Source organism: Gossypium raimondii, chromosome 10 (genome assembly GCF_025698545.1).
Source record: "Gossypium raimondii isolate GPD5lz chromosome 10, ASM2569854v1, whole genome shotgun sequence".
Lineage (NCBI taxonomy): Eukaryota > Viridiplantae > Streptophyta > Magnoliopsida > Malvales > Malvaceae > Gossypium > Gossypium raimondii.
The window spans coordinates 14,882,359-14,897,791 of NC_068574.1; the positions used below are offsets into that span (position 1 = coordinate 14,882,359).

General features: G+C 35.1%; 1 protein-coding gene across 1 annotated transcript; it reads right to left on the reverse strand.

Annotated features, from left to right (window-relative positions):
• Positions 1-14,091: 14,091 nt before the first annotated feature.
• Positions 14,092-14,964, reverse strand: LOC105775931 (RING-H2 finger protein ATL78). The gene has a single exon (XM_012598419.2). It carries the CDS (start codon positions 14,920-14,922, stop codon positions 14,311-14,313), a length of 612 nt encoding a protein of 203 aa, XP_012453873.1. The 5' UTR covers positions 14,923-14,964; the 3' UTR covers positions 14,092-14,310.
• Between the last annotated feature and the right edge of the window lie 469 nt (positions 14,965-15,433).

Here is a 15,433-nt window from a genome sequence, read left to right on the forward strand (position 1 = left end):
CTCTTGAATAAACCAAAATCTAAATTGTTGATTTTAGAATTCATCCCAAGCATGAGCGATGCAACAACTCTTTATTAGTCTTGATATTTCTGAATTCTTCTTGATTCTTTTAAACTTGATTGCTCAGGGACGATCAATGGCTTAAGTATGGGGGAGTTTGTTAAGTTCAATTTTGAGCTTAACTTATTCAACTAAATTATTTAAATTATTGATTAAATTTTGAGCAATTGAATTTTGAATTAGTCTAAATTACAGCAAGAACATCCCATGCCGTAATAATGTTTTTCTGCTCCAATTCAGTAATTTAATGTTAAAATTTTAAGTCATGTGCAGGTGAATGACATTTGGATTTCCGTATGAGCTCAATTTGGAATTTAATTTGCATGATTAAGCTGCTGAATGTTGATCATATGCTGGTTGAAGGAATTGAATAAGCATTTGGACAAAAGTCGGTCCAATTAGATGTACAGCAGGCCGAATATGCGGGAAAAAATCAGCAAGGGAATTAATTTTAATTCCCCAAATTCCCTTCTTGCAAGCGGTGGCCGACCTCAAGTGATTCAAGGAAATTTAATCAGCCTTGAAGAGTTCAAATAAAATAGAATTCTTTTAGGCTGAAGCTGTTTTCATGTGACGGGTTCAACTAGGATAAAGGGGGATAAGATTGATTTCAATTTTTGAATTGATTGGAGGATATTATCCCATAAATAGAGATATACAGTAGCATAGGAAAGGGTGATTCAAGCAAGCAGAATTTTCTAAAATTGGACCAGCAAATCCGATCAAGGAGCTAGAGTAGCAGCTAGAAAATTCGGCTAATTGGGAGAAGGGAAATCGGACGACTTGAAGAACTTTACCTTCCAAGAATCAGTTTGTAATTCATGTTCTTTTCAATGGATTCGTGTTCTATTTTACTAGCTATGAGAGGCTAGTTTAGTTAAGCTTAGTTCGACACTTTTGAAACCGGACACAAGTACTTTGAAAAATTTATTTTGTTATCAAATCAAATTCGGCACTCTTGAGTTGTTTGATTTTATTTTCCAAGGAATTTTTCTAACTCAATTGGAGTGATCACCTAATTAATTTAGGAATTTTTCTTATAATCATTTAAGTGCAAATTGAGAAATCGAATTTCTCAATTATACTTAGAATTAGTGATAAATAATTGGCCGCAGCTAATTAAGACAACTTCGGATTTAATCTTAGAAGCCGCTGGTGGATTTTCTTTGGTTGAGGCAAGGCGAAGTCTCATAATCTCTAAAATTCCTTTAACAAAGTCAACACAAAGATAATTAAAGGAAGGTTTCAATCATGAACGTTCTCCAATTGAATAATTTACTAGGGATAGGAAATTGCTTCGTAAGCGGTTTTTTTCAGCCTTGTTGCTAATTTGATTTCTTAATTTCAGGTTTCAAAGGACTTGTGCTGGGTGGATTAAGGCGTCAATAACTAAGCATTATTCTTCTCTTGATATTTTCTCCTCAGCAGTTTTAATTCGAGCCAGAGTTTATTTGTTACTTGAAAACTATTTTTAGCAACCGTAAAACATAAACCCCCCATTTATTCTTTTCTTTTCTTTCGCATGCCTCTTACATTACTTTAATTTTAAATCACTTCAAATAGATTTGTTGCAAGCTTCCTCGTGGGACGATTCCCTATTTACCCTATATTACTAGTGAATGTTGGTTAAGTAAGTGAATTTAATTTGGCAGACATAAACGACAGCTACCACTTTTATACCATTCCCAGGGTATCATACCAAAGGCTCATGCACAAATGAAGGCTTTCTTCCTCAAGGAAACCTTTTCCTATTGTTTGGTGATCATTATTTGCTTATTTATCCACATGACATCTTGTCATTTTGTTCAATGTTTTTGAGAACAAAATCTAAAGAGAAAGTCCTAATTTAGACTCCTCCTTTTCAGATTTTCAACCCTTAAACATGGTGCGTTCTAAACAATAGTCCTGTTTCAGGTTCCTGTATTATCTAGAAACTTCCAGAGTAATATGCAAAACTTCCATTGTGAAAGTTTTATTAGTCCATTAATCATTATTCCAATGCAACATGCTTGCAAAAAGGTCATAACAATGGATAAGAATAAAGTTGGTTCTGAGCATAGCTAGAAAGGAATAAATTATCAAAAATAATTAAGAAGGATAACAAAGAAATCAATTGGGAATATGTATCTTAGAAATGAATAAAGTATTCAATATAAATATTATGAAAATTGGGTGCCCCAGATATCGCAGCTTGAACTTCTCTGTACAAACTTTCTGAAGACCCTTCTGGGTTTGACATGTGTTTGAGAGATCTACAGTACTCTGTCGATGCCTCAAGATGTTGCCTACTCTTTCCCGTTGGTTCGAGTATAACTAGATCACCACATGCCCCCATCTGGTCAAAATTTGAACTGCTCTAATCACCTCTTGCCCCATTCTAATCAAGAGCCGTCTTTTTCGGGTTTTCAACTCAAATCCCCTTTGGTCTCAAGGCGCCCTTTGCGGGTTTTCACCTTGGCCTCTCCATTTTCTTTCTTCTTTTCTTTTTCTGTTTTTCGAAATGATTTTGATTGAATCTGAACTCATAGGATTAGGCATGTCCTTGTTATCCCTTCTAATCAAAATCGACACTTTTCCAGATAAGGCCTTCAACATAAGGCCCTTCCCATCTTGGATAAAATTCTTTTTGTATGGGAAAGATCCTCTTCAATGCCAGGTCCCTTCAAGGAGTTCTCTAGGGCGGGCCTTTTTTGTGAGCTCGCATCATTTTCTTTTGGCGCATTTGACCATGATGGATAACTTTGAACATTCCTCTTCAATTAGATCTAAAAACTCAGAGTGAAAGAATCTTGTCTTCAATAGGCAAAACCACAATGGGCCCAAGAGAAAGTTATTGCCCCGACAGAGTTTTTTTTTGCCATATTTTCTTTGGGCAATATGGTATTAATTGTGAACAGACTGCAAACTTTTGATATTGTGCTGTTGTTCAAATTTACTACATTGTCAGATATGATCCTTTTGGCGTTCCATATGATTCTTCAAGAATTGACATACGAAGTAGCTTCCACACATTTAGTAAAGTAATTGACGATCACAAAGATGAATTGATGACCGTCAAACTCTTTTGCGAGATTGACCAAATGACCTCCATGCCCCACATAAGGAGAAGTCATGTATCCTGATAATTCTTTGTAGGGTGAGATCCATTTTCCGACTTGTTCTACCACCCTTAACAGGTCCAGAAATAGGCTACGATCTATGACATCTTCAAAGTTATGAGATCCCTCTAAACACATGTCTAGCTCAGAAGGAGATTCCGAGTCAGTAGCAGCATCACTCATGTCATTGATATCTGAGGACCCATAGTAATTGCAAAAGAATATACAAAAGAATGTGTGAATTTACGAATGATTATTTGTACAATATAATTATGAACGAAAGAATGATGTGGAAGAAAATCCAAAAGAATGAAAGAATAATTACTCGCAAAGAATGAAAGAATATTGGCTCAAATGCAAAGATGTATTTTATTAGAATAATGATGTTCACACATGAGCCTATTTCACAAAGGAATTCCTATCGTTTTTAGGCTAAAAGCAACAAGAATGTTCTGAACATTACTCTAAACAAGCTCTAAAGACTACAGAGATTTCTTCCGCAATCCAATTACTTAGAACACTCCTATATTTTATAAGGGCAAACATCTAACAAGGTCCCTTTTCAATTGTGTCTTCGTATGTGAACACTTCTCAACACCTCTTCATATATTGCATTCATACCATATCAATCATGATTGGGTAGCGAATTTCCTACATTAGATGAGTCATCCAACTTGACAATACCCATGTTGATGAATTTTTCAACTAGCTTTTTGAAGGCAATGCAATTCTCTATTGAGTGCCCCGTAATTCCTACATGATAATCGCATTGTGTACCTGCGTCATACCATTTGGGGTACGGAGGCTGTGGAGGCTTCACATGTAAAGGAGAAACAACATGCGCATCGAATAAGCTTTGATATAGCTCCTTGTACGACATTGGAATTGGCGTGAACTGGAGTTTTTCAGTACCTGGCTTCACATATGATTCTTGCTTTAAAGGGCCTTGATGTCTGGTAGTTTCTGTCTTTAGCCGGCCCACAGTGATTGGTCTTGAGTGGCCCTTGTTATATCTGCCTTCATTTGTCCCCTTATTCCCTTTCTTCCTTGACGCTTTTATAGTACCTGGGTGCTCTACCTTCGCCTGTTTTATTTTTGATGAATTGTCAAGAGCAACAGGATTGGATTTTGAGTCTGTCAGGCGATACACTGGTGTCGATGTACCAGTCAAATATTGTCGAGATCTGATATTAAAGAGTGCCTCTTGTGGACATGCGTCTGGTTGGGCCTGGACACTTATCAAGGTAAAATCTGGGGAATATATAGGGTCTTCATTATCATCCCCAAAGTGAGCCGCTGGGCTTTTCCCTTTACCCAATAACTGGGTTAGCTAGCTCATATTTATTTGGAATTCTAGCATCTGATTCCTCATTTCTTATTGAAATTCAGTCAATTACTCTTACATCTGTATTTGCATTTGCTCTATTCACTCCAATCTTTGGTCCATGCCTCCTGACTTTGCTCGGGTACTATAACAGTGTTCGGTTGATTGGTTGGTTTCTAGATTAACTGAAGAGTGACTTAAATTAATTAGAATCTTTTAATGTTTTTAAATGCATATGAAGTAATGCAATGCATGAATGTAAAAATACGTCAATTTTGATTCAATTCCATATAAGAAAACCTTACTAGAAAGCAAATTTCTTTACATAAAGTGAATTACAAATAAGACTTTGCCCTAGTACCCAGCACTCTAATCTTCCTAAGTAACAAAGCTAATTCTTTCCCCCAATCCGATTCTAATTCATACTTCACACTCAGCATGTCAGCCTGTACTGCTAAAGTCTGAACGTAATTAGCTACTTCTCGAATCTGGACCACAGCTTCCTCCATGAGATGATCTCCGCTCCTAACTTGACTCTGAAAGTGGTGAAGCTGTCCATTATTACGACTTTCGTTTCCTTTTAAGTGCTTGATCTGAATCTCACAATTTTGCAACACCGTCTCTAGCTCTTCAATTCTTTTCTTCATTTCGTCAATCTTGCTCAAGCTTGCTTTCAACTCTATCGTAGAGTTTCGACTTCGATACTGACGAAGAGATCTTTCCAACACAATCACCCTATCCTTTAACTCGCCCTTTTCCTTCTGGCTTTCTGAAAAATTCTTTTCTAAAGCCTCATTTCGCCTTTGCATCTCTTGAAATCTTTGTTCCCATCAATCGGCCTTGTCCTTTTCTTCTTGGATTTCGCGCCGCCATCGTTTCGACGTCTTTCCCATTTAGCAGTTCTTATTGACAGACACAACTTTTTATAATCCGTCTTTAAACTGCCCAGTTCCTCATCAGCCTTGTTTTTCTCTTTCTTCAACCTCTCATTCTCAAGCTTCTGAACGTCTATGTCCAATCTCAAGTTCGTCTTTTTCGCCTCCATTTGCTCTATCATTTTCTCCAAATCCGCGTTCTTCCTCTCAAAATCTTGTCTTACAATTTCCAATTCCGAAGGGATGACTCGCAAATGCTCTTCTATTGACTGGCCGTCCTCATTATTTAACTTAGGTGTGTTATCATTAATCCTCCTAGCCCACCATCCATAATACTCAGGAGTTGTCATCGGCCCCACGGCTAACCTCTTCATTCGACGAGTCTGTTTCCACGCATTGGACATTTCTTGAATCTTCTTTCTATAACCATCATCTTTGTATGAAAATTCACAATCAGCTATCCCTTGGGTCACAGGTATAAACTGCCTTGACCTATATTGCCTTAGCACCAATAATGGCGCATATCCGACAGCTCCCCAAATACCCAATAAAGGTACCCAATCGAAATTACCACACCTATATAGGATCTCATCTGGAAGCAACCAAGGAGCTCTCCACTCAACATCTTCCTCTTGAAGATTTTAAAGAATTGCCATCCATTTTTCCTCCGAGATGTCATCCCTCCTTGGCGTAGCAACTATCTCTTTTAGTGGTGAATAATTTTCAGAAAAGACCTGATAAGAAACTTTATCCACCTTCTAAAAGTGACTATGAAACCATACGAGTAGAAGCTGCGCACATCCGATAAATCTACCCTCACCCGTCCTTCGGCATGCATTCAATGACCTGAAGGTTTCTGCCAAAATTGCCGGAATCGGTGTAACCTTCTTATCAAGCCGATCAAATAAATCGGTGACTGCTTCGTCCACATGCCCCAAGGCTTTAGGGAAGACAACCAAGCCGTATATACTTAAAGCAAAGATATCTAACCTCTTTCTTACTTCTGGGTGGGTGAGAATTACATCCTTCAAGCTCCTCCAAGGAATGCACTTGTTGTCCCCCTTTTGCTTAACTCGTGCAGCGACCCACTGCTCACTCATCCCTGTTATACCTATCAGCTTCTTTGAAAAGGTTGGCACATTTACCGCTCTCGAGTAGACTCTATCCACTTGAAACTTTGAACATCGGAGTAAAGCCACATACTCTTCTATCGTAGGTACCAAATCGACATTCCCAAACGTGAAGCAACTATAAGCAGGATTCCAAAACTGGGCGAGGGCTCGAAACAAAAGTTTGTCTACCTTCACATCAAGCAAATAAGGCAAGTCCCCATAATTGTTGTAAAATAATTGCCTAACCTCATTATTCCACTGATCCCAAATTTCTTTCAACTCCTGCAAATTGTTTTGAGCTACACTGATGCGAGTAAAATCCCATAGTTCCGATACATACCCATCGGCCAGGCTATCACCCTTTTCTTGCTGCGTTGTTTCAGATCAAGTTTGGACAACCGCATTGTCCTCCACTTTATCAAGAAACCCTTTTTCCATGTTAAGCTTTCTATCTAGCAACCGAATCTGAACTGACGCCTTTTATGATGAAATGAAATGCCATGTCATGCAAACAAAATAAAACACGAGAGTCAGTATCCAATACAAGCATATAATCAAGGAAGAGTAAAACGTCTATTAGGACATCTACTAGGGTTTAGTGTAGTTCTACCTAAGGCAAGCTTCTAAGGCTCATTATATGCGGTTTGGCTCTAAAGTAAAGGTACCCGAACCAGTAGATTCCTTGATCCTCACCCATTATAGGCTCATATAGATCAAGTTCGATTTAGGGGGACACATTTTCCCTATGACTATACGGAGATGAAAATCTCACGAAGGCATAGGTCTACGAGTCGCCACCAATCTTTTATTAAGGTGTGATTGGATCACCTAAAAAAACGACTTTGGTCTACGAGTTTTAGAAAAACGGGTCCGGGAGTCGGTTACGTATGAGGAAGGATTAACACCCTCATTACGCCCAAAAATTGGTACCTAGTTAAATAATTAATGTCTTAATGTCGAAAATTTGAAAAACGTAATCCTTAGCAAAAAACTTAAAATGTTACGTATTAAGACCCTTATCATTTCAGAGAAAGAAAATACCACACCCAATACGTTAGGGCACGACATTCTAATTTTCCCAAAAAATGAATTAGGGCAAAATACTAGTGCAATAAAAATTTAAAAGAATATCCATTTATTCAAGATTTAAGAAATCGCGGCCCAATATGTCAGGGCACAATTCCTTTAGAATCCCAAACTTGGAATATTTCCTTTGTTATTTTTTTAAAAATATTCATTTCGAGAAATCAATGCGTCACATCCAATACGTTAGGACACAACGTGTTGAATTCCCAATAATGAGTTCTTATTTTTTGATTAAAGAGAAATGCTCGATTGTTAGATTTAACGAAGAAAATCGGAACCCAATACGTTAGGGCTCAATTTCCTTGAAAATCCTAAATACAAGCACTATCTCAATTTTGAAAAGTTTGAAATCGAGTAAAAAAATGATGTGATGCTACATTAAATATACCATGCAATAATAAATATTACAGAGTTGTAGAAATAATATAAATAAATGAATAAATAGAATCAATATACATAATAAAAATAATCACATACAAAATATCAAATGAATGATCAAAATTAAAAAAATGAATTTTAACATATAAACGAAAACATGAATTAATAATCGAATGAAGAAAATAAAAAATATAAAGAATAAAAGGCACATAGTATATATGCATTGAAATTAAAAGTCATACACATAATTTACATATGAAATCTTGGGCTATGAAACTTATACATACATGATGCATTTATGAAAATAAAGGGAAAAAATTATAAAGTATATAAAAATATATTTGCATTTTTTAAAAATAAATATGTTCATATATAAAAATTAGTTAAAATATTAATATGTGTACATACATATGTATACTAAAATAAATATATACATATAATTTACAAATAAATTTTTGGGTTATAGGATTTATATATACAATACATAATATATTTGTGAAAATAAAGAAAATATATAAACATATATATATTATAAAATAAGTGTTTAAAAATATATACAATTGAAAATTTAAAAAAACTAAATAATAAATAAATAAATAAATAAAAAATTATATGTGCGTGGGCAGATATATAAGTAATAAATATATACATATATAGATTATAAAAAACATATGAATAAAATAAAAATAACTAAATTATACTATAAATATAAATATGCGTATGTAAAAAAATATACATATATATAAATTACATTATTAATTAATTAATTTTAAGGAATATAAAGGAAGGATTAAATTAAACTGTAAATAAGAATTCTGGGGCAAATCTGCAAATAAATGGAGCCTGAAGGACCAAATTGAACGCGTGTATTACATTGAGGGACCGGAAGGGAAATTTTCCCTACTTCCCTAAACGGCGTCGTTCAATCAGGATCGAATTGAATTTTAAAATAAATAAAAGGGTAAATTTAAAAGAATAAAAATACTCAATTGTAAAAACATTAAAAAGCGGAGGGGCTAAAAGCGCAATTTACCCCTCCGCTAAAAAAACACGCGGATCCTAGGTCAGGTCGGATCGGAGCCGGGTTGGCCTCTCCAAAACGACGCCGTTTTGGGCGTCTGGGGGCTCTCCAAAACGACGCCGTTTTGGTACTCTATAAATACCCCCAATTCTCAAAAAAAAATTTCATTTGAAACCCTTTTAAAAAAAAACTTTCAAAAGCTCTCTCCTTCCCCAGTCCTCCGGCCTAGGTCCGGTCACCGGCCGATCGTCTGCCACTGCGCCGGCCACCGACCTCCGGCGATGGCACCACCGTCTGCGGTGGCCGGAAAGGGAAAAAACTTCGGATCCGGTCCTTTCGGGGCCACTAAACCCAAATCTAACCCCGAAATCTTCAAAAGATTAGCAAAAATGCCTCAAAAGCCCATGAAACCCTTCGGTTTCCGGCCGTCTTTCATCGGAGACGACTGCCTTGGCCGTTCACGGCGGTTCAGACTTGAATGAAGGTTGTTTCTACCCTCTTTTCTTATTTTATTTTATTTTGTATGCAAATATGATAAAAAAATAATAATGCAATAAATTGAAACGAAGCGAAAATAAAAATAAACCTTTCGGTTCGATTGTTTGATTCCCTGTTTGTGTTGTGAAAATGCTTGCTTTTTTATTGATTTCGAATTCGGATCTTGTTACAGTATGTTAAAATCGCTTTTATAGCGATCGTTAATATAAAAAGAAAGAAATAAAAAGAGATCTTCCAATATCTGCTTAATTTGATTTCGATTCCTTGATTTTCTTTCCTTCCTTGTGTTTGCAGGTGATTGCATGGAGATTCGGCTCTTGGTGATGGTTGCGGCGCGAAGATCTTGCTGTTGCTAGGGTTTTAGAAACTGTTTTTGCCTATTTGGGCTAAACTGTAATTGGGCTTTAGGTTTGGGTCACTTATTTTAGGCCTATTCTGTTGTAATTTGGTTTGTATTATTTGGGCCTTTTTACCCGGGCCAAAATCGGGTATTACACTCATGAAATGACTATGGAATGAATAGTGCAATTGTATAATGAAATATGAAATAAATTGTGAAAAACTATTTATATAACAAGTATGAGAATTGAGATATTTGTGAAACAAATGAAATATGATATGGTTGTTGTAATAATTAAGTATTAATATGTGTTTATATTTCAATTGTATAATTGTAATTTCTTATCTTTAAATATTCGGATTATAGAAATACCACTGAGTTTATATTCAGCGTACAATTTTGTTTCTCGTGTGCAGGTTAGGTACTTAACTTTTGATCGTCGATTCAACATCCAACAACGATCCCGAACTCAAATGTGGTGATGTTTATCCTTTGTGTCGGTACGTACCTAGGTTGGCTAAATAATAGTTATTTTGTGGTTTGATTGTAAATGAGGTTATAAGTTTAATTTTGGTTGGTTTTATACATATAAATATGTGCTTGCTTTTGAAGCCATATTATGGCATGATAAATTGAACTAAATCTAGATAGGTGCATGTGAGTTTAATTCTATGTTTAAGTGCTCATGAACTAGGCAAATTGATTTGGATTTGGTATGTTTATAAATTGGATTAAAATGATGCTTTGATGACTTGTTTTGATGATATGAAATGTTTGAAATTTCTGTCTGTTTGATCTGTAAACTCTGGTAATGCTCCGTAACCCGGTTCCGATGAGGGATACGGGTTGGGGGTGTTAAACAGTGTCTTTTGCTAAACGAAACTGGATATGTGTAAGTTTTTCTTACTTTTTAATTAGTAATGCTTTATTTCTTTACGATAAACTTATATTTATACATTATTATTTTAGTAATGATTTGCTAGAAGGAAGAGAAGCATAGAGAACTTTCTCGACTTGAACACTTTCACTATCAACACTGTAAGGATGATGGCACATTCATAAATGAGCATGTCGCCGAGAAACTCTATGTATGTATAAGTGACCTGGACACATTGCATTATCTAAGTTATGCTCCTTTTTTACGACCATATAATAATTTGATATAGTATGTTGGTTTATACTGCTTGATAGCAAGAGGCATTGACTAAACTAGAGAAAATTATTTCGGAGAGAGGGGAACCCATGATATAAGAAGAGAGGACAACCTTCAAAAATGAAGTTTCTGAAATTGTGATGGGTCCTGACTTGCATGGAAGGACGAGAGGATACGACCTTGGCACAACCCTAGTGGTTTTGCAAAACTCACAAAACACAGAAATGACGGGGACAACATCAAGGTACAAAGTGATTAATGAATTGTAGGAAAATCATGAGGAATTAGCTGCAGTACAAGCTGAGAATGATGAGTTAAAACAAAATTTTGAAGATATGCAAACTGAAAATGACAAGAGATATTCTAATCTTGACGACTACTGTAGGTTGGTAAATACAACATGAACTTCCTAGTTCTTTTGGATATGCTTGAGTTGGAATGGAGCTATTAAAAAACAATCACCTACTTTCTTTTTGTTCCTTTTGTTGCTATGATTGACATTTTGTGGACATGCAATGTTAGATTTTGGTGTTTGACTTGTAACCAAGCTACATTTCGAAACTTGATATATCAAGTTAATTTAATCACCAGGTTCTTATATTTTTAGTGATCTATTTGTATTATTAATAATTGATTAGTAATATGCACTCGAGCCCCACCGAACATTGTACTAGAAGCAATAGAAATGCAAACCACATCTCTTTGCAAACTGTGCTATAGAGGTGCACTGTGTCTCCACTAACTAGAGGTAAAGACACAAAGAATGCGTCTTCTCTAAAAAGGTTATAGAGACGCAAATGACATGTCTTTACAAATTGAATTATAGAGACGTACATCTGCATCTTCGTTGACTAGAAGTAGAGACATGAATAACGTGTCTCCTCTGACTGGAGGTACACAATGGATGTGTCTCCCCTGACACACCTATAGAGATGCATGCCTCGTGTCTCCATAGATTGAGCTATAGTGTCACGCAGATGTGTCTCCACTAACTAGAGGTAAAGACACAATGGATGCATCTCCACTGACTGAGTTATGGAGACGCGTGAGTTTTTGCATTGCCAACCCTAAGAAGACATACCTAATGGTGACGCATGCAGATGTGTCGCCACTCACGTCACCAAACTCTATAATGACTCCATTTCGCATCTCCTTAGAGTTCTCGGTGCATCACTATTGACTTATTTTGTTGTAGTGTTTGTACTAAAGTTTGATCTACTTTTCTAAAAAAAAAAGAGAAAAAAAAAAACAATATTACGTTATTATTTAGGTATATTTACATTAGAGCCTTATGATTCTTTTAAGAAATTATACGGTAAATTATAAGAATAATCAGAACTAAATTATAATAATTCATAAATACATTAATAGTCAAAATATATTTAAGATAAATATGGAGAGAATTTATATTTAGTGAAACTTAAACTAAAATAAAATATGTGAAAATTCACACATAATTTATATAATATGTTTCCTTTTAAATATGTTTATATGGTATAGTTTTTTTTTTTTTTTTCATTAACGGATGATCTTAAAAGAAGTGTGGAGGCAGGACAACCGGTTGATTATAGCAACAATAGGTTTACGTATTCTTTCTGGAACTGCTCTTAACCTAGAGTTTTGCTTTATTATGCCCATCAGTCATAAGAACCTTAAATGCTAATGCTCCACTTTCTCATCATGTTAATCGTTACTACATTATTTGCATATCGTATTCAAGTTTTACCGAGTTCATACGTCGCAAATCAAATGCAGGCAGTGGGGTCTGTATGAGTTATTAGTCAGCTCCCTCAACGAAATTGGTTGCTGTGAATATTATGAAACAAATCCCACCTCTTGCAACAATTTTTTTATTCTGATTCGACGGTATATTAGTGGATTCTCATTCGTCTTCCATTGATATTTGTGCTTTTCAATTAGTGGTTTGAAGTTATTATAGTGTTTTAAATGTGGTCTTTTTGTTTTTTATTTGTTTTCGAACTTCCTCTAATGTAGGTCTCAATAGGATGTTTTTTTTCGTTCATACGTTTGGAGTTTTGTGGGATTTACTTTACATGGTGTCATCTCAAGGGACTGCAGTATTCTGGTAAGGTTGAAGTGCTCGGTTGTCTAAATTCGATTAATATAAATGACGTTAACAGCATAAATAACAAATTTATTTTATTGGTGAGACGTCTGTAATTACAACTAGCAAATCTGATTCCAAGTAAAAAAGATATTTAAATCTGATCATTTTTTTGAAAAGATTTGATATCAAGTATGCTAGTGATATTAGAAAAACGTTTTAAGGTGATACTGGTTCTGGATTCTAACTCCAGATAACCTTGTATCACTTTTTTTATTAAAAAAAACTTATATCCTGTACATATTTGAATATGAATAACAAGATATATTATTAACTTTCTAGATACATAAAATGTTAAAAATAAATTAAATATATTTGTGACCTCCCCTCCTTTATTTTTGTATTAAAAACTAGTGATAGAGTTAATGAAACTTTGGTATTGTTAATATAGGCTCAAATATTGGGTCTTAGATATCGTTAATAAATGTTGAAATATTGGGTCATAGAGTATTTAAATTCAAATCTCACTATCTGTAACTGTCATGTGTTGGTCTCCTATCTCATCATGTGCAATTGTTATATGTGGGTTTTAGTTTAATGAGTCAATTATAGTTCCTGTTGAAGGGAGTTGGATGTCAGATTCTCAACGAAATGTATTGTCTCACTCTTAGGGGAGTGCGTCGGATCATAGTTCAATCCCTCGCAAGTGCATTTTTATAATTAATATTTATAGCAATAATGATACTTCTCCCATAAGCTTGCATGTCTAATCTACACCAACCATCATTTAAGACGTTCCCCTAGTGGGATAATACCTTTCGTTGAGGGTCCAAAACTCAAATTCTCTTAATATTTTTTTATTATTTTTTAATTTAATTCATTTGTGATTTATATTAATTTAATTTTATTTTATAATTATTTGCGATTGCTCCATCGAGACATTATGCTTTTTTTTTTTTTTAGTGATTACCATTCTCGTAAAATACAATCAGTTATTTGCATTCCCTACTTTTCAATATGATCTGTTTTTCATAAATGTAGGAAAAACAGATAAAATAAATAGAATATAGGTTCAATTCAGTTGATTCCTGATGGAATATACCAATATTTAAATCCTTTTATTTGCAATACTTTTCCTTATCCCCAGCTACATAAAAAATATCAAAAAAATAGAGCCTAGCAGTAACAGATATCAAACTCTGCACAAATTTACTGCTTAACTTTACACTACTTGTTGTATGGTATTTTGGCAACTAAGTCACCTATGGCTATGCACCAAAGCTTCAGGCTCGACCGGTGCCTATGGCACAGCGGTTTCCTGCACAGGAGTAGGTTGCGATGAGCTAGCTTGGCTGCTAAAAACAACAATCTTTTGGCATGTTTCGACGAGGCAGTGCCTGCATTTCGGGCAAGAGGAGCGGCAGCTCAGCCACTTGTTGATGCACTGGACATGGAATCCGTGGTTGCACATCGGTAAAAGCCGAACGCGGTCACCGGGTTTGAAATCCGATAGACATATGACACACTCGGAGTCCAAGCCAGGCATGTTCAAGTCGGCCGAATAATTTACTGTTGGAAAGGTCTTTAAGGCTTTTCGGTTGATCCCTCTATTTGGTGGTTGACCTGAGGTGCTGCCTCCGGATCCTGAGGCTAGTAAATTTGAACACCTTAATACACACCTAATGATAGAATTGAGTACTAAAGTGAACATGATAGCACACAAGAGGACTGACATAACCATAATAACGTTTGCATCAAAGCTGTTGTTTCCGGTGTAAGGATGGTTGGTTTCCGTGTTCGTAGGAGCTGCCATAGTCGGTGTCGGAGAAGGTGGGGCATGCAGCATCAACAACCTTCTAGAGTGGAAATCTCCAAGCAAACATTGAACTTGAGTGGAGATGGAAATGGACATAGTTTGGAAAAGCTCAGCTGTGATTTTCAAGCAGGTAGTTCCTTCCAAGGTAGTTAGACAAGGAGATTTATATATATAGGCAAATGTACGGATTTGAATGCCTTTTGAGCCTTTATGGATAAAATAAATTTAAAATTTACCATCGGTATATATACTATTTGAAATTTAATTCTTTTACATTTATTTTCAGAATATTTTTTTACTTTTCAGATTTTAAAAGTTACATCCAATTATTAATATTGTTAATTTTTTTGTTAAATTTATTGGTGTAACATTTTGAAATTAAAAGAAAAACTCATTTGGTAGATGTAACTAAATAAATGTTGTAATTACCGAATGATATTTTAAAGTTTATTAGGCGTAATTAAAAAAACATGGAGTTGTGATTAGCCACATAAAACATATTTTTTAATAAAATTTTAAAATCAAATTAATATATATCAAAAGATAATTTTGATATACTGAAATAAAAATCGAATATATTAACACCCTTACGACACCCGTTAATAAA

Coding starts and splice junctions, on each gene's coding strand:
- LOC105775931 (XM_012598419.2), bottom strand. CDS start 14,922: ATGTCCATTTCCATCTCCACTCAAGTTCAATGTTTGCTTGGAGATTTC.